Source organism: Nesoenas mayeri, assembly GCF_963082525.1.
Source record: "Nesoenas mayeri genome assembly, chromosome: 16".
NCBI classification, from domain to species: domain Eukaryota; kingdom Metazoa; phylum Chordata; class Aves; order Columbiformes; family Columbidae; genus Nesoenas; species Nesoenas mayeri.
In genome coordinates, this window is record NC_137562.1 from 10,117,076 (window position 1) to 10,144,714 (window position 27,639).

Genomic DNA, 27,639 nt, shown 5'->3' on the forward strand with positions numbered 1-27,639 from the left:
CTGGGGAAAGGGACTGAGGTCTCGGGTCTGTATTTCACAGTGAGGAACCCACTTGCCTGTGTCAGGAAACTCTGAATCGTGGCTGTCCCAGAGCTGCCCGCTGCTCTGAGCTGGTCTGAGCAGATGAGACTGAATTTCTGTTTGAACTCGATGTTAGAAAGTTGCTTCAGGCTCACATCAGCCTCCTTACTGACAGTGCTTATATTTAACCATATACGCTTCGAGACCACAAGACCACAGAAGTGCAGTGATTTTGGTTTTATCAGCAAACCCCAGTTGCCTAAATCCAGGCTTCTGATGTGTGCGCCTGCCCATAATTACACTCAGGATTTGGTCTTGTCAGCACATACCAGTTTTACAGTTGTATGTTGACATGTGGACCCAATTCAATTTTACAGTTGGAACTTCTTATGTTGGAAGAAATACAAGTTTTTTGAGAGAAAGGAGTTCAGAAGTTCTGTGAATTTTTACCAGCTTGATGGATGCTTCGTTATTTTGGTCGTAAACATCCCTTCTAAACATGAATGTTTATGTGATTATTAGAATTTCTAATAACCCAGTATCTCAGGATGGTTGTAGGGTGAACATGGAGTTAGAAAGCCAAGGAAATAAAACATTTTTATTGTAAAGTTAAAAATATTGTGCTTTTAAGTAGTTAAGATTCAAATAATGTAAATTTCATAGTTCTGATCTATTGCCAGTTTATTTGGGTGGGGACTTACGATTTTGTGATCTGCGGTCCTGGATTTGCCTATTGCTCTTCTGACTTAAACCTGGTATTTATAGCCCTCAACAGCAATATAGTGAGGGAAATAGCTGCTTTCAGTTGGCTTTTGCTGTGGGAGGGTTTCAGATGCTCACTGTGCTACACATCATGCGTGTTCCCTTGAGGAAACTGTGCTCTTCAGTAGTTTGTCTCCGTCAGCATGGTTTCAAGTGCAGTACTTCTTTCAAAACCAACTTCATTAAACCCAAACAGTAAAAACCGACAGCTGTTTCACCCAAATAATTTAAGACAGGTTTTTCTGACAAGTCAGTAGTAATTTAAAGAAATGTTTCTCTGCGATGTTACAAGCCCCTGGAGGACTGATCCTAAAATCTAGTCCCTTTTAACTTAAATTATTTGAAGTCTGGCAACAATAAGCTGCATCATGTAATGAGTGTGCAGTCTTTCTAGGCAGTAGTTGCATTTTGTGACGTTCTTTCAAGATGAACCCATTACTTAATTTGGTACAACGTGGGGTTTGTCTCAGTCTTTGAGGAACACATCTGTAAGATTGTGTTGGGTTTTGTAATGCTGTCATTTCCTTCCCCACACAGGACCTGTGGAAGAGGAAGCACAAAGATTTCCAGATGAATAACCGAAAGGAAGATATGGAGATTGCTTCCCACTATCGTCATCTGCTGCGTGAGCTTAACGAGCAGAGACAACACGGCATCCTCTGCGACGTCTGCATTATCGTGGAGGGGAAAATATTTAAAGCTCACAAAAACGTTCTGCTCGGGAGCAGCCGCTACTTCAAAACGCTGTACTGCCAGGTACAGAAAACCTCCGACCAGGCCACGGTCACCCACCTGGACATTGTCACCGCCCAAGGCTTCAAAGCAATCATTGACTTCATGTATTCTGCACACCTGGCGCTGACCAGCAGGAACGTCATCGAGGTGATGTCAGCCGCCAGCTACCTGCAGATGACGGATATCGTACAGGCCTGTCACAACTTCATCAAAGCGGCTCTCGACATCAGCATAAAGTCGGACGCCTCGGACGACCTCGTCGATTACGAACTCGGAGCCCCTTCCAGCAGCAGCACGGATGCTCTGATTTCGGCCGTGGTGGCCGGCAGGAGCATTTCTCCCTGGTTAGCTCGGCGGACGAGCCCAGCAAACTCTTCTGGGGATTCAGCCATCGCCAGCTGCCACGAGGGAGGCAGCAGTTACGGAAAAGAGGATCAAGAACCAAAACCAGACAGCCACGAAGATGTGTCGTCCCAGTCTCTTTGGTCTAGTGACATGGGCTATGGGTCTTTACGGATCAAAGAGGAACAGGTCTCACCGTCTCATTATGGAGGGGGCGAACTGCATTCTGCAAAGGATAGTGCAATACAGAGTGCGTTCTCGGAACAGGGAGTCGGGGACGGCTGGCAGCCCTCCGGGCGCAGGAAGAACCGCAAAAACAAAGAAACTGTGCGGCACATCACGCAGCAAGTGGAGGACGACAGCCGGGCGAGTTCTCCAATGCCGTCTTTCCTACCTGCCTCAGGATGGCCGTACAGCAGTCGAGACCCGAGTAAGTCGTTCTTCCAATATTTTTGTGGTTGAAATTAAAAATGTTAATTAGACTGTTTAGAGTATGATGTTGTCAGTCACTGAAATAAATTAGCTTGCCGAAAACTGAAAAATGTAGAAACTTGTGTTGCAGACGATTCGAAAGAGCCAAGCGCTGGTCCTCAGCGTCACAGCAGCGCAGGCTGGTTCCCTGGGAAAGAAATCGATAGTTTTGTTTTGGCTTTGAACATAACAATAGCCTAAATCACTCCCAAAACACCGTTCTAATTGTTGGAATTAATGAGAGAAAAGGTTGGACTATTTTTTAGCAGGTGTGCAAACTGGTGTCAAGGTTGAAGAATTTTTCCTGCTCAGTGTACTGGTGATGTAATTACACCACACACAGGTGTAATTTAATCTTAATAATGCTACCTGTAGTACTTCCCGATATTCAGGTGTCCCTTTCTCATGTGTAAGAAATCCACCAGTGCTTGTTGCTGGTAATGGCAAGATAAATCTTTGGTATTCTTAAGAACAATATGGGTTTTATGTACTAAGGCTTAGAATGTATTTTGATGTGTAACCACTTGTAGTCTGAGATGAGTGGCTGCTTTTAAAGTGTACAGCCAGGGAGCAAAATGTTTTATTGACTTCTTTTGAATCTTCAGTAGTTATTTTTCTGTCTCAAGAAAACTGTCCTGTTTGATTAATGAATCACTGGCAATTAATAGATTGAGGAATGCCATTGATACAGGAGTTTGGGTGGTTTTTTCCTAAGGATTTAAAGGAGTGTGGTATTAAACTCCCTCGAGCTGACTGGAAGAACTGAGTCTGTGCTGTTAGACTGTTTCAGAGCATACCAGAGCCCAAGTCTGCCAAGAGAATGGTTTGTGAGATTATATACCCTTGTGTTGCCAAATTCAAATGAAAAGAGCAATATAAATAGCACTGCAAGTCTGAGGAGTCTTTATGGGCTGAAAAAGGCTGTTTAAGTTGCTTGTATACTGAAGTTTAAATGTGGTTTTCATTGAACGGGTAACTCTCTACAAATGTCTTTAGATTTATTATGTCTTACAGTTATCTGCTGCAGGAAGCTTGCATGTAATTATTCTAATTGGCTGATGATAAAATCTAAACAATGTCAGTAAGAAGGAAAATGTGAGATAACTTAAGATAACAGTGATTTATGGTGAATCCTGGTTTTATAATGCATATATTTCAGGCTTGTTTGGAAGATTCAGCATGAATTGCCTGTTACACTATTCACACACAAATATTCTTTACTCTCACGACATCCCATAAAAACAATTCTCACCTGCGCTGTGTGGGAGGTGTGTGGGGTTTGGACAGTGGATGAATCAAACCAGCCATATTGGAGGGACTGCAGAACAGACCTGCAGCCCTGATCACGTTAACGAACTGCTTATAAACTGAATGTCTTTATTGAAAGCAGTGCAAAATATAGGAGGTTGTGTTACTGGAAGCTGATTGAAGTTTTGATCACTTCTTCCTAATTGTTAAGGAATTAAGAAGTGGCCTTTTTCTTACAGCTGTTGGCAGATGAGAGGAAGATGCTTTGGGCTGTTGACTCAGGCACTATTGAATTATTTGTTCCAAATCTCGACTTAAATGCGGTTTCCCATCAAAGGGATGTTTCTGATGATGGGAACGGGGAAGGTGAATGGCGGTGGCTGGGGGAGCAGTTTCAATATTCCACTAGTGCTGGTAAAGCAAAAGGAAGAACTGAATATCAACATTTTTCATTGCCCAAAATGGCAGGAATATCAGAACCGAAGAGGCACAGGGGCTGCTGAAAGTGTCTGTGCTGAGCAAGGGGATGTTTGCCTGCTGAGCTGCTTATGGTTTCTCATGTGTGAGGTGAGCAGAGATTAAATTCTCCTTTCTGCCCACCTGGAAAGGGACATTTCTCTGCACCATGAGGCTGAGCTCATGGGATGGGTACGTATGGACTTCACAGCCCGGAGTGTCTCTGTGCACTTCCCCTGGACAGGAGGAGTTCTGCATGTATTTGAGGTCAAATTTTCTTGTCTTTGGGGGGATTATTTTGCTCTGGTCTCAAAGGATTTGAGATCTGTGCCTGCGCAGTTTCAGGTCACACTTAGACATCTTGCCAGCAGCCAGCCTGTGTGTGCTTGGGGTGAAATCGGGCTTGGGCGCTTGGTGAGGTTTCTTCTCTTTCAGTGTGAAGTGAAAGAGCCCCGCTACCCAAAACCTTTGCTGTCCTGGTCCCCACAGGCAGTGTAGGGTCTCTGGGTCTTGCATTTGTATTTCCCATCTCCAGCAGGTGGGAGCAGTCCCCTTGTGAACTGCTGTGTCTCCTGGGTCCCCAAGCTCCAGGGTTCTGCTCAGGTTGGTTTTTGGTACCCCAGGTTCTTCCCTCTCCTGCTGCAGTTCAGAACTAGTCTAGGGGTGCTGCACACTTAGTTCCTATGCACGTAGAAAAATTGATTTTTCTTGCGTGAAAAGGGATACTGGCAGTTGTCTGCACTGTGCAATGAGTATTTGGGATGTGTTCAAATTTCAGCTTGCAGTTTTCTTTGATTTAGTGGTGTCAGGCTTCATTCTTTAAGACAGACTTCATAGGCTAGGGCTCTTTTTCTGCCTTATTTATTTAGAAGTGTCCCTGTCTCGTATTGTTCGTAGCCAAGATAAAAAGGTACTCGCTTGCTTAGGAAATGGATGTTGAATGTTCTCTCATAAGTAGCTAAGAGGAGAAAAGTTTCCTAGAACTCTTTGTTCTTTGAGGCTCATTCACTTTTCTGGCCCATTTGGCAATTTGAAGATACTGCTTGTTAATTCTGAGAGCCCTCCTTGTGGGATAACTTGGGTACCATTTGGAAGTGCCCTTGTACTGGCGGACTGACACAGACCTTTGGCAACACAAAAGCTGATTTGGGAGAGTCCATCTGAAAATTTCACGTCTTCCTTCATAATTGTGGCAGATCTTTGTTTTGTCCTGCCTGCACGCAGTGTTGCGTTTCAGCATTTTGCAAGGTGGATCTTGCAAGTAACCCTTGCATCACTGTTTCAATTTGGTGATTATTTGAGGCAGTACAGTTCACAGATTAAAAATACTCCCCTTATCCTGTGTTACACAGGATTACTCAATGTAGGTTATATTGCAAAGAAACTCATTGCAGGCACTGAAACTTTGCTTTGGAAACAACTAACAGTTCATTCACGCTTGGTAGTGGTGCTTCTTTCAGTGAGAAACGTTCTTATCACTATGGGCAGAGTGTACCGAAGTGTTCTGGATACATAAGTAGGCTGTACTTAAATATGAATCAATAGCACTTCAAGAAGGCATGGAATTTTATTTAATTTTTTATTATTATTATTGTTATTTTTAATTGAAAGGAGAAGATTCTTTCCAAATCAGCTGTTTTCCAGATGCTGGTGGGTGCTGCTGAGAGTCTTTGGATTTGATCACACTACAGATTAAAATAAAAAAGGAGTGTCTGGAGTAATCTTGGTAATGGAACCTCATGGAAACAGCTGAGATTCTCAGTGTGTGCCATGAAGAGTGGATCTTCTTCCTCCAGGAAAGAATGATCAAATAAGACTTGCAATAGAATCCAGACTAGGTGGAGATGGTAACTGAGGACGTATTAAGCTCTTGTTTCTGCAGGGAGAAGCCGTCAAGCGCACAGCTTGGTGGGGACCGTCTTCCCATGCTAGTTTCAGTTTATTAATTTGGCTTCTCTGTTTAGCATAAAACACATCAGGTTTTTTCTTTCTCATCCTGTTTGGGTTGTTGAGGATGTCGGTCTGTCATTCCTTGTATGAAACATTCATATATATGTTTTCCTCACCGAGCAAATTAACTTGGAACAGCGATTCTCCAACGTAAACTGAAGGATGGGCTTTTGTAAATAATGACTTTCTTCATAACTGAGCCAAGAAGAATTTCCTCCACAGATCTGCCAAAATAACAGGTCTGCCTTTTATTTTAACCTTTTTGCTTGTACTTCATAGGTTTTCCAAAGAACTATGTTGCTGTTTGTTAGTCTTAATATCCCAGATGCTTACAAAATTCAGAAGTAGTCTTGTCATGAGCATCTTCTTTTTCCTTAGGGTGCTGTTTCTTTAACATTGCTGGATAAAGATTTACAGATTACACATCCTGAGTGCCTGGACTGCAGGATTGGGTGGTATTTAAACGTTCTCACCAAAGAAGACAGTTCTCTTTACTAGAAAAGCTGTTCAGCTGGTAAATGTTGCTGGTTTTGCCTCTTTGTATAATGGAAAGCTCTGTCACTTGGTGGGGTATCTTTTGGAGAATTTATTGATGGTTTTATTAATGTGTTAGTTCAAACACCACAGTAGTTATGACTCAGGAATTTATTTCTAAGGAAATACTCCCACACGTCTTCAGAGTGTTTGCACCCTAAAGCTGCGAGGGGATTTTTGTGTGCCAGTTCACTGTGAAGTGAAGCTGATCCTTTTCAAAACAGAACAGTCGTTTTTAAAGACACTACAGTTTGGGAACGTTTTGCTTCACTTTGGTTGTGTGTGGTGAAATTCTGCAAGAAGAGCCTCGCAAGAGCCCAGACCTGCATGGGAGGGGCGGATGGGACTTCACCAGGTCCTCCTGGCTTTGCAGACTTCCAAGTTCCTTTAATATTTCCCCATCAAAACCTTTAATTGTGCCCAAGTTTCCTCCCTTGTGGCGAGGAGCTGTTCAAGCTCATAACTTTCCAATGATACCATTGGATTTCAGTGCCTGCGACCAGCTTCAGGTGACATCTGGAGGCAGACGGCGCCGTCAGCCTTTTCCTGCCCCCTCCTCTGCCTCGGTTTTTGGGGAGCAAATTGTGACCCTGGAGCTGCTGGTGAGCGCAGAGCCGAGTTGGGTTGTGTTGGGAGCTTGTATTTCACAAGGCTTCAGAGAGGCTCAGGGAAGAGCACTCGGTAAATAATTCAGGTTCTCCGTATCACCACAGTTACAGGCTGACGAAAATATTAGGGTGCAGCTTTTGCAGGAATAGCTCTTTGGAGTTCCTGCTGTTAAAGGTTAGGTTGGGCTGTTTTCAAGTGTGGAGACTCAAATCATTGCTTCAGCCCCAGACACAGTCCCTGGCTCCCCCCGGGCTGTGAAACGGACCCACCCTGACCCAGCTTTAGCTCCGCTCGGGCTGTTTCCTCCCCACCCCACATTCCATGTTCCCGAAGCCACCGCCTCCTCTTCCTCCTCCCTGTGGTACCAGCCCTGACTCTGTTAATCTGCTTTAACCCCAGAAATCAGAGGCATTTCCCCTCCTCAGTGCCCTGCTCACTATTTTATCTGCTCCCTGTGCCCAGGTTACACCACACTCACCTTTACACACACCTCCCGTTTTCAATTGTTTTCCCCCTTTTTGTTTCTGTACCGAAATGACAAGTGAAAAATTGAGAAGGTTTTACAACTTTAACATTAAAAAAAATTCTACTTTGCAATCATCGCCATTCAGGACTTTCACTTTCCAATTTGAAGTGTCCCTTTTCATGAAAACACAGGAGGAATTCATTCTTCAGACCCAGTGTCTAGGAATCAAACCCAAACCCTAACTTTGCTGTATTGTGCTCAGATACATATTTTTTTTTTCCTACGTTTCTTACAGACACTAATTTCGAAAGCTGAATATTGTTCTTGGGGATTTTCAAAGGTTGTCACTCGGCATCCTGTCCTGTCACAAGTACCAGTGTTCTTATTTAATGTGATGCTGGAGTGGTTTATTTCTGTCCCTTCGTGTTCGTGTCTCTTCACGTGCAGATGTGCAGCAGAGAACAACCTCAGTCTTTTTACTGCCAGAGCTGACAGACTTAGGAAAAGAGGTTAAGCTTACAGGCAACCTTAATATTTTTAAAGTGATAGTCTGTTTGGAGTTACTCTGTATATTTGGGGGGAAAACAGTGACTTATGGTATTTCTACACTGCCCAGTCATTCTTGCTCCTGCAAGGACCGCTTTATTATTCTAATTTACAATAGTTTCAAAAATAGCTAACTCATCCAGTGTACTGTTTCCCCCTTCTTTGGCTTTGGTGTTTTGTTGTTTGCGTGGATCACCTTGGCCAGGTTTACTCTGTCACCCCAAGAACAGATGAGGCCAGGAACAAGCAGCCGGGTTTTGGGGCCAGGAGCTCCTTTTGCTGACACACCATGGAAAAATATCTGCAGAATTTGATTCGGTGGTAGAAAAACAAATATTACAGGGAAAGAATCAAAATTGATCTCTTTTTTTCCCAGATACATGCAGCAACAGAGGGAATTTTCCCGTTCATATTTGTACATCGATTACCGTTTTGGAGGAAACAAAGGTGGAGAGATATTTATGCTTTTAGAACACCACTGCAGAAATATTAATGTAAAACCAGATCATAGTGGAGGAGAACAAGCTTGGTTTATTTTAGAAATGCTGTTCTAGAAGTATCTAGGAGAACAATTGTGTCAGTAATAGATCTGTGATGAACGTCCTGTGGCTGGAGGCTTGAAAAGCACATTCTGGTGGGACTGGGACCTGGAACAGAGGAGGGGGAAAGTGCAGCCTGAAAGACACACATTCTTGGTTCCATAAGGATTCATTTAAAATATCTTGCAGTCTTTGACATACAGGCAGCTTTTCATTATCATCTATGTTGTGGTTCGATATCTATGTTTGCCTGATAGTTTCCTGAGTTATGAAATCAGAGCTTATTCTGCATGCTACGCACATTTATTATATCCACGTGTATACTACTATGTTTGTAAAATAGTGTTAATCAAAACCAATACAGCTCATGGCATGGACTCTCTGTGTAAATATTATGGTATGTGAGAGCACTGGCTTTTGCTTAACAAATAGTAAAGGTGCGAATTGCTTGTGAAGGCTTTCTGTGGGCAAGGAAACGCAAACTTCACGGGTATTTTTAGTAGCTGGTCAAAGATTGTCATTTTTCCACCAGCCCGATGCTCCTTTTTTCTTTATTCCCAAGAAAAAAACACTACAAAATCAAAGTGCTTTTTCCCCCCTGTGAGTTTAAAAATTAATTATGCCTTTTGCACATAAGATCAAGCCAAATCTTCCTAAAGTTATACAAGAAACATCATCCCTGAAACGTTAGATGAAATGTGTTGTCGTGCAGATCCGTATAGAGACTTGACACAAATAGGTAGAATTGAGTCTTTGTCTTCACCAAGTTTTTTCCAGCAGGGTTCATTTTGGGTCATAATTTGGTGGTGTCCTTGAAAGGAAAAACTTTGAGGTGGCTCCCACTTTCCCTTGGTGCCGAATTGCACCCCCACGCTCTCCTGCAGTTGTTCCGGTGAAACATCTGTGCAACCGAGTAGTGAACCGGATCGGGGAACTGATGGGGCTTTAAAAATAACTTGTATTTTAATAAACCAGATTTATTTTTAACATAATAGTAGTTCCTGTCTCAAGTTCAGCTCACAACTCTGTGTAGTCCTGGTGCAACTGGGGGATCAGCAGGGGAGGGGGCAGGAATGAGGATTTTGGGGGTGGGAGAAGGTGCTGCTGTTGAGATCTCTGCTTTTTCTGCCTGTCCTGTTGTAAGCAAAAACAATGACATTTGCCACCACACTAAAAGTGACACAGGAGGGCGAGGAATGATCTGCTGGAAGGTCATGGTGCCAGAAACAACATGAAGTCAGCAAAGGCAAATGTTTGGGACAGAATAACCCCACACACCAGAACCGTTTCGGAGACACATGGAGATACCGTTGGCCAAAACTGTGAAAAATAGGCCCTTTGTTTCATTTGAAAATAAAAAATAATAATAAAAAAGAATTATTAATCCAAGTCAACAAACTAATAAAGCTTTTCTAAAGCTTCTGTGTTTCGGAAAGTAGGCTGGTGTAAAAGAATAACTGCAAAATAATTATTTGCTAAAGAGCCTAATGAGCTCAGTGTTGTGGGGCAGCATTAATCCCATGTTTAACTCGCTGTTCCGGGGCCGATGTGAAAAATGAGCCGTGGAGAGGTGGACGGAGTCGCTGCAAACAGCAGCTCGTTTCCTAAGCCTGGTTTACACACTGTTGAAGCGCTGTAGTAAACAGTTTAGATTACTGGGCAGTGACGGATGCTTTTGATTCATATAATTCTTTGGCTGGATCATGTTAAAAGAAGCTGTTTTCCAGAGAAAAGAGAGAAGTGGTTTTGGAGGCGCCCTGAAGAGGAACTTCGTCCGGTTTTGGGTTTTGCTGTAGTGAGAGTATTTTGGTACTTCTGTGACTAAGTGGATATTTATTTTGCCTTAATGTGTATTTGATTAGGTTACATCAGCTATAAATACTGGAAGCTCTAAAGGCTGTATTTCACTGTCTGTCTCTAATCTTGGCTTTTGAGGAACGTTTAATGTCTTGTTGCGGTTACAATTAATCTGCGTGTGTTTTGGCAATTAGCGGTGATGTGCAGCAGGCAGCGGCGAATTCTGGCAACTGTCAATCAGCATCTGTAATTGGCTCTGAAAAAGGAAAACAGAAGGTGATTTACTGCCTGCCCGGCTATTTGGCAACACCGTTTTGTGGACAAATAGTCTTTCTGGCACAAGGTGTTTGATTTGCTGTGATTTGCCGTGATGTGCCGTGCCGGCGCTGAGGGGCAGGGGAGCAGCGTTATCATGGTTTTGGTTTGATAAAGCCGTCTGTTATGTCACTGGTTTAATGGGCCAGAATTTGTACTTTCTTTGCCGCCTTTTGAAACAGCTGCTGTTTTGTAAACTCTTGTAATTACGCTGAAATGTTTGTTTTTAAAGCAAGCTTCGTTACCATCTAGAAAAATGTTAATAGTGACAGAAGGAAGAGATGTAAAAATTCAAAGCAGTTGAATTCTCCTGATAATATGAGATTATATAAGTAAAACATAGGCAGAGGAGGGGAAAAGGTTTGATTTTCAAGGAGAGCAGCTCTGATAGTTCCTGTGGTTGCTGCTGCTGTTTGCAGCCCCAGCCCTGGGTGTTCCCTGCACCTCGGGCTGTAGGAGTTACTCTGCTAATCATGTTTTTTTCTTCATTGTTTGCTTTGAGGCTTTTTGTTTTTTAAAGGAAGCGGGAAAAGTTAGCGGCAAGAGGTGCCGGCGGTACAGTCCCGCTTAGTAAAGTGGGTCTGAACCTGGTAAGGACCATTATGTGCTCTGGGCTGGGAGATGTGACCCCAGCTCCGCCGGCCGGACACGTCAGAGGAGTCACCGCATCTTTCTCCACCACTTACCACCTGTGAAATGAGATAAATTAATGCTCTTCCTTGAGCCATTTGCCAGCTTACAGAGGTAAGCGCTGCACCAGGGCCCTCGTTAGCATCACTTGCCTCTTGCATTAACTATTTTTAAACGTAGTTTGAACCAGGAGGCAATAAAGTGTTCAGGAACTGCAAAACAGCCTCTTTTTCCATCTGATCGCTCACTATCAATGTCTTTTCTTTGATTTTTTCCCTTCTACATCTCGATAGTACGAACGCTGCGAAGGTGGCTGTTTGTGGAGAAGCTTTAGCCCTGTTTGCCGGGTCCCCAGTTGGGGTTTGGGCACATCAGCTCTTTTCTGGACTCGGTAATTGCCATTAGTTTAAAGCACCTTAGAAACGGAGTAACAGGTCTCTTTGTAGATGATGAGCAGAGAGAAGTGTAAGAGTCACTTTCCTTTATGTAAAATTACACAAATTACTGAAGACTCTAAGAGAGTCGAAGTTCAAACAGAGAGACTCTTTAACTACACCTCTCAAAACCATAAAAGTAAACGGTGTTTTGACAGGGATGAATTAACCTTATTACAGCTTTTTCATTTTGGGTTGACTGATGTTTTTGTTAATAGTCTGTTACGTTTTTCTGCTGTTTCTGTTGTAAGGTGGCTGTGGTGGCTTGTGTTTGTTTGTTTTATCAACTGTATCACTTCTGTATAAAACATATCCTGTGATATACACTGGGAGTCAGTGATTTCTCTCTACTATTCAAACAAATGACCCCAAGGAATTTATACTAATTATCAGTCTGCTGTTATAGGCTGTTTATTGCTGGATTTTTCAAAGCCTTCATTATAGGGAAGAAATGGAAGAATTCAGACTACCAGACTAAAATGATGAAAAAACCAGCACTTAAATGTTTGAAAGTAATGTCAGTACTAGTAGACTATCCTGAAATCTTTAAATAAATGAAGTTTGATCCGGTTGTTGGTTGTGGGGGAGGCTGCACGCGTCTGTCTCTCCATGGGGCGCTGAGGTCCGGATGGGTCGGGGGCAGAAGCGCAGGGTGCGGGGGGCACGGGCTGTGGAACAGCCCCAGCTGGGTGGGTTTGCTCTCTGCTGAGCCTCCGAACGGCCACGTCCATCCGCAGACTTCTGGAAAAAGGGGGCAAGAAATGACACTCCTGTGAAAAGTGACAATAAGGCCACAATAGGCAGTGGCAAGTTCTCAGTTATTCAGACCCGTGTGTGCTGGTTTGACTGAAGATGAGTTAATTTTCTTCATGCAGTTAGAAACCTTTTCATAGCTAGCACAGTCATTATTTGGACTTAGTTTGAGAGCCGAGGGCACTCCGAGCTCTGCCCACAGGTGTGTGGCAGCGAGGAAGGGGGATGGATGGATGGACAGAGCTTGACTGACACCCAAACTGAGCAATAGGACTGTTCCAGCCCATTAGTGCCATGCTTCACATTTAAGGAGAGTCGGGACCTTCCCGGATCTCCTGCTCTGTCTCTCTGGGGCGTTCTTGCTCTTGGTGATACTTCTTCTCTCACGCGGAGCTGGTGAGGTTTTGGTTCAGGACGATTAGTTTGGCTATTTGCCGCTTTGCAAAGGCCTCTGAGCCTTCCTGCCGTTTTCCTTTTTATCCCTATTTGGGACCGGGGTGTGGTTTCCTGGGACTGGCTGCTCAAGTGTGGACAGAGTTGGCGAGGAATTGCCTTGAGTATCTTTTATTTCTATTTTATATATATATTTACTAGTAGCGTATTAGTATTTTGTTATTTTATTAAACTGTGTTTATCTCAATCCAAGTTTATCCCTTTCGATTCTCTCCCCTATTGGGGCGGGGGGCAGGAGGTGAGTGAGCGGCTATGTGGTTGTATTGTCCTCTCGGGTTAAACCACACACCGTATTAGCCAGACACGCGCGGTCCGTGCGCCGCATCGCGGGGATGGGTCCGTTCGCATCTCTAACAGCATCTCTGCTCGTGCAGGTGCTGACGTGGCGGTGACGGAGCCCGGCGGCGCGGATGGCAGAGCGGAACAGCCAGAGCCCTTCGGCGTTGCGGAGGACGGGCCGGCAGGAGGGGACGGCTACGGCCCCCAGCCCCACACCCCCGACAAGGAGGACGCGCTGCAGGCGGCCGCCGTCGCCAACCTGCGCGCCGCGCTCATGAGTAAGAACAGTTTGCTGTCGCTGAAAGCCGACATGCTGGGAGAGGATAGTTCTCTGCTGTTTGAGTACTTACCCAAAGGCACGCACTCTCTCTCCCGTAAGTTTGTGTTTTTTATATATTTTTTGTTTACTGGTACTTTAAGTGAAATCTTTAGTGAGAAGAAAATACAGGTCACTTGCTTGTTTCTTGTCACCAATGTGTTTATACCCAGTTTTAAGTCCTGCTTAATCCTGCTCCCCATAAAACACAGAAACCTCTGTCTGGTATCGATCCAACTTCTTCATTAACTGCTGAAGCCGTGGAAAGAAGTATTCAGTGAGTGTAGCACTTCTCCTCAGATTTCTCTTTTACTTGTTTGCAAAATGGTACTTACAAATAACACACAAAGTATTTGAGTCCTTATGGCAGAAGAAGGAGCTGCAAAGGTTTTGAATTCATAATTGCCGAGTGTTGAAAGGAGGTTTGACTGTTGCTCCTGTGTCTGCAGAAACGCTTGTGATTTTGTAGATCGCGTGATCTTGACTCCTCGCTGTTTACTTTCAGACCTCTCGCTAAGTAATGAGCAGCTATTGATTGGTTTGCTATACTCGCTCATGGAAATGAGTGTTTTCCTCCTGGTGATCTGTTGGAGGTGGCTGATACGTACCATTATGTGTGGGTAGCTTATTTTTCAGCGTACTTTTGTATTTTGTTCATTGCAGTTGTAAAACAGTTTGATTCTCAGTGCACAAAGAAAGGGACATGCAGGGGCTGGGATCCAGCTGCGACTGCCGGGGGGATTTATGCACCTTGTGACAGGACATCAGCGGTGTCACCGTCTGTCACGGCAAACTGGAGCAATGACAGGGCTGCTCTCCATCCATCATCCTTCTCTTGGGTGGAGGATTTTAGATTTTGGTTAAATGCTGAAGGACCACTTGACGTAAAGACAAATGCATATAAGGCAGTCATAAAATTGGGCTAGAAATTAGAGATTGCCTAACCAGCTGAGAAGTGGAGTTTGGGAACAGGCGTGGTATAGGCAGAGGACCAACTGGTTTTAAGATAAAGCTTGATAGATGTAAATGGGGGGTCAGTGATAGATCATCAAGGAGTGTGATGACTCAGGAGGTCCTTCCAGCCTGGATTTGAGGTCCCCGATTTCCAGTCCTCTCACTGTCACTTGCATTTAATTCAGCTGAGCTTTGGTTATCTCATGCTTATGGAAACAAATTGTGTCAGAGGAGAAGGCGACTGCTGGCCCACCCTGCGGCTCCTGGGACGGGACGGGATGTGGCCTGCGAAGGGGACTTTTACAGAATCAGGAGTTAAGGGACATACTTTTATTTCATCTTACTCAGATTCACAGGTAGTAATTTATTTTAATCACTTGAAAAAGATGTTCTGATAGAAGACTCGCTTGCTTTTAAGCCGTGATTACTGAATACAGTAGGACATCAAGTTTAAGGAGGATTTTCAGCATATGAAACAACAGCAAAGCAAGTGGTAAGGAGATTCTGGAGACATAAAGCACAGTCTATGCTGGTGCGAGCTTTGTAGGTGTTTTTCACATTTCTCTTCAAACACAATTTGAGGATGTTGAGTCATTTTAAGTCCTGGGTTATATTAAAAAAAAAGGTGGGGGGAGCAGGCAGCAGCACAGCGAGCGAGATTTTTGTTTAAAAAACCAAAAGCGGCACAGTTTTAATCTGTCCGAATTGTAAAGGAAACACTGATTTCAATAATTTTAAGTGATCAATCTCTGTTGAGTTTCAGAAGTGTGCAGTTTGTCTCTACTGTTAACGGCTCTCACTGGCTCGTGTTGGTTCTCTCTTCCAAAGCACCACAGTAACTGACTCAAGGAGCCGCGTTCACGTTTATTTTTCTTTTCTGGAGGAAAAGACTTAATGGAGGTTGACAGATCCCAACAGTATATTATAAATGTTTACAATTCTGATGAGCCATTTGTGAAGGGGATGTTACTCTCAGGGTTACTGCACACATTACAAGTTCTTATTTTTCTTCCATGTAGTTTGTACTGTTGTAAAAGTTAAGAGAGGACACCCCAAGTTTTGCGTTTTACCCCACGTTCTTTTTTCCTAATTCACTGGATATTGTAATGATCGTATGAATTGTGAAATGACTTCACATTCCACCGGTGGAAAGCAAAGCCAGGGATGTGTGTGGTGGGTGCTCTATCACTGGGATGTAAGTGCAGCGTTTTTAAAGTCAGCTGCTTCAAACTAAATTAAAATCAGAAGGGAAAATGTAAATATCTTGCCATTTGGGCAACACAGTCGCCAGATAACCTGCAGCTCAAGGGCTCTGAGGATTTAGGACATTCATGGTGTGTGATCAAGAGTGACGTTCACATGCTTGTTAGAAGCCTACAAAACATGCAGGTTTTGCAGAAAAAAATACGTGTCAGTTATTCATGGGTAACACTGAGGTCGTCTTGGGTCCCATTAGTTATTGAACCTGCGTAATTGGGTCTTGGGGTCGTTTTTCAGATAAGACAATAAATATAAGAGGGTCAGTTTTCCTTATCTCCACATGTTTTCATGGTTTGTCTGTAAAAGCGGGTTGTTCTTTGCTGATTTCCAGCTCAGCGATGCTGTTGGACTGAGCTCACTGGGTTAATAACGTGTGTTCTATTTCACTGGTGATGCTGAACTTTGGTACCGATGTTCTGTACGGTTACACCACATCTACAAAAGTCTCAAAGGCTTTAGTTGAATGTCCTTAGCTGGTTTTGCCAAGTGTAATCAGGAGAACGAGAATTTTAATGTTCATTAGAGAATGAGTTGGTTAGTTTACATCCTTGTTTTCTCTTTAAATAAAAAAATCATTAAATTTTCAGATTTTGGGGCTACTCTTCCACATTTCAAACAGTACATTGCATACTTTTTTATAAGTCTAAGTTTGGCTTTTCCTGTTTACCCTGTTGCAACTGGAACTGTTTATAGAAGCAATTCCTCTGAAGGTTCTGGCCAAGTGATTACATGGTACACAGAGCCCTTTTCTTTGGGGCAAACCCGCTAATACGTTATTTTTAGTTGGTGGTTCAGTGGAGCCAATAATTTATACTCGCGCTGGATGCTTGAAGAACACATTTTACACAGTGCTCAACCTCGCCAAGAGGGAGTTAAAGCTGTTCAGTTTGGCGTGGAATTTTTGTACATGGTAAACCAAGATTTAGGGGAGAATGGGTTCAGTTTTAAATGAGGTATTATAACCTTTACCTTCTGTTTTCCACAGTAGTTTCTCTGTCAGAGAATACTATATCCATATAATACTGCTAAACCAGTGCATCATCTTCTGTACACAAAGCTGACTGAAGGAAAGCGCTTTTGATTTCTGATTTAAGAATTAAAATACTCTTCATTAAAATTCATTTCAATACAGTTTTAGGAGGGCAGAAGGTTTCTAGCAGTACCAGTCAGAATGGGACAAACCGTAAATCCAGGTGCTGTTTGCGTCCTTGTGTACAAACTCTGGGTCCTTTATGTGGGTTTTTCTTGTGTTACTTGCAGTTGTTGAAACCAAATAAATATTAATTATTGTTTTTAAAACTATCTGTGTACTTCGTGTTGTACCTTTGTGGCTCACGTTGGGTGACGGAGTTTATTTTGTCTCCTTACTCTGTTTCATTGCTCATTCACAAGCCTTCACTTTTCCTTTACCAAGTGCATAGTTTCGTGGGAACCTGTGTAATTCTGCAAAGGTGCTAATAAAGAATTAATCAAGCCAGACCCTGCTGGCTTCTCTTTACTGGTGTAAAATACCGATTGTTCGATGCCTCGAAGTTGTCTGGGTCCCAGTGTGTAGTGTCAGTGTAAACCGGGCAGTTTAAATCGGTTTGGGATGTTCAGGAAAAAAAGAGAACATGTGAATGGTAGGGCAGAATTCACTTTTTCCCCATTTCTTTCCTTTCTTGAATTTACAGGATTTTATTGTTTTGTTATCATGTTGTTAAATGATAACGGCAACAGATGAGCACCACCAGGATGAAAACCTGACATATTGTTATCACACTTGAATAATAGAATTTAACCAAGTTGGGAAAGATTTTGGTCTGGGATCAAAGCAGAGGAAGGTAAATCAAACATCCAGCTTGTGGCACAAGAGCAGAGTTTCCTTGGATAGCTGATAAATGTTGGGGTTGGGATTGGTCACGTCTCGTAACCCTTGTGTGGGTTCCCTCGAATGCTTTCTCATCATCCAGATCATGGTGCATTGTGTTCGGACGGGGGATAAACTTTGACTTGTTATTTGTGGCTGCATTGAAGAGTGTGTTTTAATGTGCATAAAGGTTTCAGACTCGTTTGTGTTAGAAATAAAAAAGCCTTTTGGGCATAGAGTGCTTTCAATATGAATTTGTTTACTTTTATACCATATTTGCTTCTGATTTTGCCTGCTTGTTTTTAAAGAGTAATGACATGCTCAATATGTCGTTCCAATATTCAGTCAAGATGCTTGTTAAAGTTCGTTTAACAATTCGTAATGTACGCTGAGCTTGATTTCACGGTCTGTATTTGTATGTAGATTTGCCATTGATCATCAGCGCAGTATCTGGAGTATCATTTACCGTGTGGCTGTTGCACAGCATAGGCCAGAGGGTGTGATGATGTTGTTTTTTTAAACTACGGTAGATTTTTAGAATGTACCAACTGTCAGGTATAATTTAATAGTTTTGTACAAATATTTGAGCTTCCACGCTTGCTGGCTGTACAATGAAAGGAATGCTTTTCCCATCTTTTGTAAAGCACTTTGAGATCAAGGACTGGCAGCACTATATTGAATAAGACACCACGGTCACACATCTCGAGATCTGAAGCTTTGACATAAATTTTCAAGAAAATTAGTAGTAGAATAAAGTTTGTGTGTTACCTAAAGATTGAAATGTATGTGCTTGAGGTGGTGCTTCTCCAAGAGGTGTCTTTGCAAAACGCGATTGTTGGGGTTATTTGTGCATCTTTCTCCTGGTGGGCTCCGTAGTGACGGTGCCGTGCGATAGAACCCGCTACACACACCACGCACCAACGAGGCTTTTTGGGTGGGGAGGCTGGTTTAAAATAAATAAAAGCAGCAAGCCTGGCATCCACGTCCTGCCGCATCCCTCCGGGGCCAGCCGAGGAGCCGCGGCACCGCCCGGGGCGCGGGCACCGCGTGAGATTCCTTTCCTGTGTTCCCCAGGGCCTGGCACCAACTCCGCTCCTTCCAGGGGCGACTGCGCTGGCAGAGTGGACGCCCCGGCCCCCCCGCTGCCGTCAGCACCCCCTGGCACCTGGAGCCCCCCCGCCAGCCACCCGGCTGGTGACGTGTCACCAGAACCCGGGACAGGAGGAGAGGGGCCTCCCCTGGCACAGGTAAGACGGGGGGAGTGCAGAGATTTAAATGCAAAGCTACCTGTTTAATCAAATCATCCCCAGTTAGGAGTGCTTCAAAAGACTCTTAATACCTTATACTTTGATCCGTTAGCTTCCTTTTTTTTTTCTTAAGTATAGGTTATTTTAAAACTAGAAGTTTGAGGTCAAGGCTGGTGCTGTCCTAATTTTATCCTTCCTGCCTTACCTCAACGAAACTTGTGTTGAAAAAACCCTGTTTTGTTTTGTTTAAATATACACGCCCTTTTTATTGTAAATCCCTTTGTTGGCAAAACATTGTGTACAAGAATACAGTAATGACGTAAAGAGAACCGAGAGCCCAGTTATCCATTGCCCTCTTCTGTTTTGCATTTGGGTTTCTCGTAACTGTCTAAATTCAGACAGAAGGAGGCCGGATTTCTGGATCACAGGAGTTTGCCATAAAAACCTTAACTTCTTGTAGCATTTCTTATTCTTAATATTTTTCAAGGAGACTTTAGTCCCATTAAACAAATAGGTGAAAATGCAGATTTTTCCTTTGCAGTCACGTTGGAGCAGAGCGAGCTGGTCAGGGCGGAGCTGCTGCCCCATGCAGAGTCGCCATCTGCCCCGTGCTGGCACATTGCGGGTGCTTTAGGAAAACAGAAAATAGAACTATCGTTTAGACCCGTAATGCCAGAGAGCATTGCGTACATGGAACCATGCAGAAGGTGTTTGTTTTCTGTGGGGTTTTTTATGTGGAAAGAAAATGTAGCTGTGTAGAGCTAGGGGAAGATTTTCCATTTCTGTTGTGTCTGCTGGAGATTTTCTATCCAGCGTTTCCCGAGCGGGAGCTACTGATGCTTAGTGAGACTGAAAACTGAGTAGTCACCCAGGCCCTAGCTGCACATGTTCATTACTGTCTTTAAACACCAAGTCTTGCAAAATACAGCCTGGTTACCTTATCGTGGCTTCTTCCAAGTGAGGGTTTGTAAAGGCAGACGGGGCTGTGGGGTCGGTGCTGAGCATCCCTCTGAGGGCTGGGGCAGCGGTGGGAATTGGCACTAACTGCGAGATGTGTCCCTCTAAACACCTTAACTTACGGGTGCTTTTCATTTACAGGCCACTTATGATGGATTTTTAGCACTTTGGCCGTTTGATAACTCTGATTCAGGTAAGCAGAGAGAAAAGTATATTTTTTTAACTATCCTTATTTTATATTAGAAGACGCTGATTTGTACACGCGTGTGTGTGTTTCTGTTTTAGATACGAGCTTTCCAAGGTACAAAGATGTGGGACTCGCTGCTGCCAGCCTGTTCCTGGGCTCAGGAGCGCCGTGTGGGTTCTGCAGGCGGGATTTGGGGGAGCACGTCCACACACGCACGCTCCCCACGCTGCTCCCCTTCGGCTCTGCCCTCGGCGCCGCTCCCGGACCCCTTGCCCGCTTCCAGTGCTCGCAGTGCGCCGCCAGCTTCACCCTCAAGGCCAACATGGACCGGCACGAGAAGGCCGTCCACTTCAACTGTAAAAAGATGCGGCGTCCTAACTGTGCCAAGCTGTTCCGAGACAAGACAGACTTAAAGCAGCATCTTACGTCTGTGCACTCAAACGAGCGTGCTTTTGTGTGTCTGTTCTGTGGGAAGGGCTTTGGTACACAGAGAAACCTGGCTAACCACAGGAAGGTGTGTTACCTGGGGGGGTTGAGCTTTGGGATGGCACAGGACAAAACCACGATCCCGAGGACACGCCGGTGTACAAGGCGCTTCTTTGAAACCAGGAAAAGCAAATTATTCCATTGTTCTCATGCTGCAAATAAACGTACTGTGGGTGTGATGTAATAGAGTAACTCCCCAAAGCTGGTCAGGCTGGTGATGTGCTGGTTCGGACACGGTGTGAACTGCAGCCACCGTGTGATTTTTGTGCAAAGGTGACTTTTGTCAGTCCATCTGATGGGCACTTTGGCTGTGTTATTGCTGTGATCATACTGTGTGCTCATACTGCCTTAAACGGGTTTTTATCAGTAGATCTCAAAGTGCTTTATAAAAGAAATGATGATGTTTTCTTCATATTCCCTGGGAAAATAACATACCTCAGCTCCTGGAGCCTGTTAGCCATAGAATTAATAATAGAATTCAGTCTTGTGAATTCTGGTCTAGTGCCCTGTGCATCACACAATTCAGGCATTTCAGGGTTTTTCAGCTTGAGATTAGGAGCTGTGAAGGGACTGGGTTGCTTAGCCTTGTAAAGTCTGGTTTTCTATGGCATTTAAAGGAGAAAAACATGCTGCTAGTTCATGTGTGCAACAGGGTATATTATTCGGGCTTGAAAGTTGTCACAAGGCTTGTATATTTTATTGATAAGTTGGAGTACTTCAGGACATTTTAAAAAGTATACTGGAGTGTGGCTGTGGTTTCCAGGAATTCTATACGTTTTTCTGCCCTGTTTGTTTTCTATAATGTAATTAAGTTAGCCAGACTGAACGTGTGTTGTTGAGACTGTGGAGAGGAGGAGCTACATAGCAGATCTAACTGCAACCTCGGGTGCACGTACAAAATCAGTAGTAACTGTTACTGGAGGGTAGAAGTCTTACTATAAGTCCTACTTTATTAAATGAAATTCATTTATTTAAGATATTAAATATTTCCATGCTCTTGCTATATGTTTACATGCAAAAGCAGATTGTAGTAACTGTTACAGGAGAGCAGTGTAATTCAGTGTAGTGCTTTCTAGGGGCACTGTGTGCAGCACCGCTCGGCAGCAGCTTGAGCTCAGTGTTGTGGAGTTGTGTTCCGAACGTGCAAGAGAGACGGCTGAGGAGACCAAAGCGACTTCTACAAACCATCTTCACCGTTCTTTGGGAAAGTTCTTCCTTTTAATATTGTTGCATCTCAGGGAGAGAAAACAAGACGCATTGGAGAAGCCGTAGTTTCCCTGCGTGGCTCAGCTCCTGCTGTTTGTTGAGCAGGGTGTAGTCAGAGTTGAGGATATATTCATATATAACCGGTGTAGCACACCTGTCAGATGCCAGTTTAATCGCCTCATAATTTCCTCTGCTAGTGGGGAAGGAGAAAGCTGGGGCCGATGTGGGTCTTGTCGGGAAATTCGGGAGCAGCACGGTGGGATTTGTCAGAACTGGAGGATTAAGATGCCAGCAAAAGTAACTTCAGCAAAATCACTTGTGGTAATGGTCTTGATGATCTTGTTAAAGATTATTTCTTAGGACCTTAAGGCTGCTATACATAAGCTCTATAAAAGATTGTCATTTAGACAAAAGATTATACCTATACCAACGTTGGTATGTTGCTCATTAAATACATGTGCTTGCGGGTGCGTGTATCTGACAGTCCTGTGATAATGTTAACTCTGCAATACAGTTATTTTCCTAACAATGTTGTTATTTTTCAGGTGTTCACTTTTGTAGATACAAGAACTGAGTTTGGTGAAAAAATAGTTTTCAATAAAACTGTAGCTGCAAAAAATGTCCTGTGACTATTTTTAAATATAGGTGTACTAGGAGCTGCAAATGTGATTCCCAAGCAATTTAAGCTGAATGTGGGAGTATGGGGGACCATGAAATCAAAAAGCATTGTGAATATGTTGTAGGAAATAAATGTATGTGTTGGGATGTATGCATGGCTGTTTGTGTGTGGCAGCGGCGGTGTGGGTTGTGCTTGGGTTCCGAGTCGCCTTTCGTCCATCGGGCAGTGAATGAGCCATCTGGTCCTTCAGGAAGTGACGGGATCAGGTACAATCTGGCGATGTCGGAAATAAGGGATTTTGTGGCATTGTCGTCTCTAATCGTGGGGTCTGGTTGCTGTCAGGGTCCCGTGTCAGTTTTCTTCCAGAGCCGGGTGGTTAAACCCAGCTTGCTGAGCAGATTGTCCCGCTCCTTGGGACCTGCACAGGGAGTGTGTTTGTGGTTTTTGGTGCTGAACGTGGCCGTGGGCTGGAGCAGGAGGGTGACACAGCCCCTCTTGACTCCCCTTCATCAGCTTGTATCTTGCTGACCTTGTCTGGACTCTGTAGTAATAGGTTTATAGCGAATAATAGGTTTATAGCTGAATAATGTCAAGTGTGTTTGTTGTGACCGTCCTGTTCCTCTGGCCAGTCGTCAGTGTGCGCCTTCACTGAGATACTCCTGGCACGTGCGATGATGTTCTTGCAATCGCCCCATGAATAAAACCAAAGCACATGGCACTGTCAGGGTGTCGTGTTTGTGGTTCGCTGTTCATGGCTGGCTACTTCTGCCTCGAGAAATTGTGTTAGAATTTTAGGTATGGATATTTAACATATTTCATAGTAGTAAACCAGAACCATAGCAGAACTAACCTCTTTGTTTGCTCTTTAACAAGCATTAGGAAGTGTGTTACAGACTCATGAAGTGTTTGTGTACTGGCTTGTTCAAAAGCTTCTCCGATGAAGTTACTTGAAGTTACTCACTTTGAGAATTGAAGTGCAATAATATAGTATAAGGATTTAACAAAAATATTGCAGGTGGTTAAGAGGTGAGAGTGTTGTCTCTCGGTGAACTCAGCAGCGAAATAGTAAACAAGATGACGAACCGTTTTGAGGCGTTCCAAAAGTAACCCGCGTGTTTTCCCTGCTCTCTTGCAGTTAACGAGTTCACGGTCATCAGGAAGAAGTTCAAGTGCCCGTACTGCAGTTTCTCGGCCATGCACCAGTGCATCCTCAAGAGACACATGCGGTCGCACACGGGAGAGCGGCCGTACCCCTGCGAGATCTGCGGGAAGAAGTTCACTCGCCGGGAGCACATGAAGCGACACACCTTGGTAAGGGAACGGCCTGTGCTGCGCCATGGAAAAGGAGTTTATTTTTATTAGCTTGAATGACTCTGTGCAGAAAGTTTTAGGATAAGTTGCTCAGCAAGAATTCAGCACAAAGCTCCTCTGGTCTGGGGATGCTTAGTTATCAAAAATACGCTTACAGCTTGTTGAGGACGGATGCTCAAGCCCGAGGATGCTGCCTGGGGCCACTGGCTTTTCACAGCGTCTTGAGAAACAACATTCTGAGCCAAACTCGGATTTTTCTTTTCATGGCAGAATTAATTTGTCACCCCGAAGTGGTTCCTCAGATCTTGGTGTGGAGGTGATATTGAGGGAGAGCAAATAGTTGCTGCGTAATCATTTCAGTAATGCACGACAGCGACTCCCGTTACCCCTCAAATTAAGCTTGTAAAGAAAACTCGACTATTTCCAAGCAGTGGGGCTGGCAGCTGTGAGGCTCTAATGCAGTGGGATACTAAAAGAAAAATCACAGAGTGTTGACACTTTGAGTGACTAAGAATTGATTTGTTCAGGTCATTTAAGTAACTTTTACCATATTTCTGTTATCTGTGTATATCATATTATCTATTAAATTTTGAATGTAAAGAATATCATACTGGAGGATATGAAATAATCTATTTGTGCACACACACAGGAGAGGGTTTATGTCTGTCTGAATCCCTGTGTGGCTTATTTTATGCCAGGAATTAAGCTAGTTTAGAAAACAGCAGCTGGATTACACATTTTTAGTATAAATTCCTGAAAAAAGGGGCAGCCCTGCCAACGCTGATTTGTTTTCATTTCCAAAGAGCCGTGAATGACTCAGAGGCAGCTTGAAATGGATGCGCTAAAGAAAAAAGTACGAGGATTTGGGGCTTTTTTTTGGTACTGTTGTAAGACCCCAGAAAAATCCCAGTCTCATTATTTATCTGACGTTTCTTTTAAAACGAAGCTACAAAAAGGATTTGTTTTTTGGTTTTGTTTTTTCAGATATTGGGGGCCAACTGCCATGTCTGTTTAATACTTTACTGATTGGGTGATAAGGGAAATAAGATGCATTTCTGCTCAGCTCCATCCAGTAACATGATTCACTTTGAAAACGCTGAGTAACATGTCGGTATTGGGAAAGAGGGAGGCAGATGATCAGGTTTTTAACAGATAGTTCAGTTATGCATCGTTTTAGTACCTGTTTTATAGTTTCTTTTTTCATATGGCTCTTTCTGCCCTTACCCTGCAGCTTTGCCCACCTTCTGTAACCATACTCAGCTTTTGATGCCTGGAAATCATTCTTCTCACAGTTAAAATGAGTGATACCTGTAGATCCCGTTAGATGACTCTGACCAGCCCCGTCCAGCTGCTTTTATAAAAGCTGAGATGTGGTTTAAGAGGAAAAAACACAATGACTTTGCTGGATGCAGCTGAAGATCCATCACGGGGACGAGCTCAGAGCCACAGCACATCAGAGGAGCTGGCAGCACTTTGAGCGCGGCCTGAGCCACTGTCCTGCGGTCCCAGGGGCTCGGATGGGTCAGTTTGTCCTCGTCCCAGAGACCTCCAGCCCCTCGGGTGGATGTTGGGAACAGAGAACCCGGCTACAGGCGCAGATGATGCCATGCTGGGAACCAGCCATGCCAGGCAGCCCATTTAGATTAAAAGGCACGTTTAACCAGCAAAACCTTTCCTGCAGGTCATTGTGAGCATGAAAAGAGTAAATGAGTTCAGGAAAGGCTGGGGCAGGGGCAACGCTGTTCTGTGCAAAACAGCTCGTTCAGGACAACCCCAAACTGCTGAACAGAGCTGGATCTGCTTCTACACCGTTTCCCAAAGCATCCCCTGCTGGTGACAGGGCGCTGGCCAGGGCGAGCTGCACGTCAGCCCCGAAGCAGTGAGGCAGTTGGAGTAGATGCTTGTTGGAGGTCCCTTCCAACCAGATTATTCTACATATAAATAAAAAGAATATATATATATATTTAATCTTTTTAAAATATTCTATATTAATATAAATGAAAGTACCTGATGAGGCCGCTCACGCTGGGATTCATTTCTTGCCATGTTGGTTGACATTTCCCTTGAGAGAGGAGCAGGTGAATGTTTAGAACAAGCTCCTTGCCTTCCACACGTGGCACAAGTAGCCAGCAACGGATTTCTCCTTCAATTGGCTGTTTTTGTGCTTCTCAGAGTGTGTAATTTTGCTCATTGTTTGGTGAAGTTTGAATCTTAACGTGATTTCTGGTTCCCTGCTGAGCATTTTCCCACTTATTCTGTAAGCACGAGAGCTCCGTCTGCCTGTTACTCCCAGACACAGAATGCAGCATGATTTATGGAACAGAAACATTTGTGACAGACCATTCTTCAGCCACCAAACTAGTCAGAAATCAGGTTAGAAGTACATTTGGCTGCATTTTTCGGAGGTACAGGATGTGTTAGTGATGGTCCTGGTCTTTGGCTCTTGGCAGCAGTGGGATGAGGAGGGAGAACCCTGAATTAACGTCATTAACACCAGTGCGATTGTGGGTTCTTCTGTTCTGGTCTGCAGAGAACTGGTGCTTTGGGGATGTGGGGCTTGTTTCCTCTTTAAGATGATGCTGTAATGCAACTATTGCACCCCAGAAAAACAAAAGAGAGGAAAACAATGAAGTGATAGAAGTTCCTCTTGAAATTCGTAGCTCATCACTAGGCAGTCTCAAAAAGATTTTCCATTGAATGACACTGTTACAGGGTTGAATTAATCTCGGTGGGTTTAAATTCAGCAATATAAGCCCGCAATGATCTCGGGCTGCGCTCGTGGGCTGCGGCAGCTTCGCCTTTGCGGAAGGACGGGGCAGCACGTCCTTCCCTGCAGCTCCCCATCCTCCCACCCGCTGTTAACTTCTCTGGTCATTCTCCTTTTCCAGGTCCACAGCAAAGACAAAAAGTACGTCTGCAAAGTGTGCAACCGCGTGTTCATGTCGGCGGCCAGCGTGGGGATCAAGCATGGCTCGCGGCGCCACGGCGTCTGCGCCGATTGCTCCGGCCGCGGCATCGCCGGCCACCTGGAGCACAACGGCGGGGACGGCTCTCCGGACGAGTGCTACCCCGGCGAGGGGCCCTACATGGAAGACCCGGACGACATCAAGGTGGAAGGAGACGAGGAGATGGGAGACGACGATGACATCAAGTGGAAGGACGACGTGGGAATGTCGCAGGATGACGTGATTTTGGATGATGACAAAGACGTCGACTCCCCGCAGGAGCAGGACAACTCTGGGGAGAACGACAAGGATTTTACCTGGATTTCTTAGGGATTTGTTTTGGTTTGGGTTTTTTTTTTTGTTTCGCTCTGTTGTTTGTAGGGGGAGGGAGGGCGGGGGAGGAAGGAGTATGTTGGAAAAGCTAAGTAGCCTTGTTGTCGTCCATGTGTGCGAAATAACTCTTGTGTTTTCTGAACAAGTCCTTCTCTGTTCCACTCGGATCTCGTCTCAGCAGCGTTGGCACGACTGACTTCACCCTCCCTTGTCCCCTCCCGAGCGTCCCTGAGCGCGGCCGCCGCTCCGGCCGGGCTGCACCCACCGTGCTGGAGCTTTCACAGGTGCGAGGGTTGGGTGACACGTGAGCCCTCATTCCCTTCCCACCCTGAACCGAAGACCGGGGAGATTTTTGTGTCTGAAGCAGGTGGTTTTGGTGGTGTTTGGTTTTGGTTTGGTTTGTTCTTTTAACACCTTGTCTGTGTGCTAAAATCCCAGCAGCAGTAGAATTCCAAGCTATCGTTGTGAAAGCAAATCGATGGGTGTGTTGGAGGGCTTCCCCTGACCATACAGACCTTTTGCAAAAGCTATTTAAAGAGAGTTTTTATTATTTTTTATGGAGCCAAATAGATCAAAAGGCAAGTCAGATTACAGCCTTACGAGTTCTTTTCTTAGATTCTTAGCTTCCA

At 44.3% G+C, this 27,639-nt stretch overlaps 1 protein-coding gene across 1 annotated transcript; it reads left to right on the forward strand.

The window, feature by feature from the left end:
* Positions 1-1,338: 1,338 nt before the first annotated feature.
* On the forward strand, positions 1,339-27,404 carry ZBTB46 (zinc finger and BTB domain containing 46). Its single transcript, XM_080354447.1, has 4 exons — positions 1,339-2,290; positions 13,436-13,714; positions 23,557-23,732; positions 26,621-27,404. The coding sequence occupies exons 1-4, from the start codon at positions 1,354-1,356 to the stop codon at positions 27,005-27,007; spliced, it is 1,779 nt and encodes a 592-aa protein (XP_080210573.1). The 5' UTR covers positions 1,339-1,353; the 3' UTR covers positions 27,008-27,404.
* Positions 27,405-27,639: the final 235 nt, after the last annotated feature.

Coding starts and splice junctions, on each gene's coding strand:
- ZBTB46 (XM_080354447.1), top strand. CDS start 1,354: ATGAATAACCGAAAGGAAGATATGGAGATTGCTTCCCACTATCGTCAT. Junction 2,291..13,435: donor GTACAGCAGTCGAGACCCGA/GTAAGTCGTTCT, acceptor CTGCTCGTGCAG/GTGCTGACGTGGCGGTGACG. Junction 13,715..23,556: donor AGGCACGCACTCTCTCTCCC/GTAAGTTTGTGT, acceptor GCTCTCTTGCAG/TTAACGAGTTCACGGTCATC.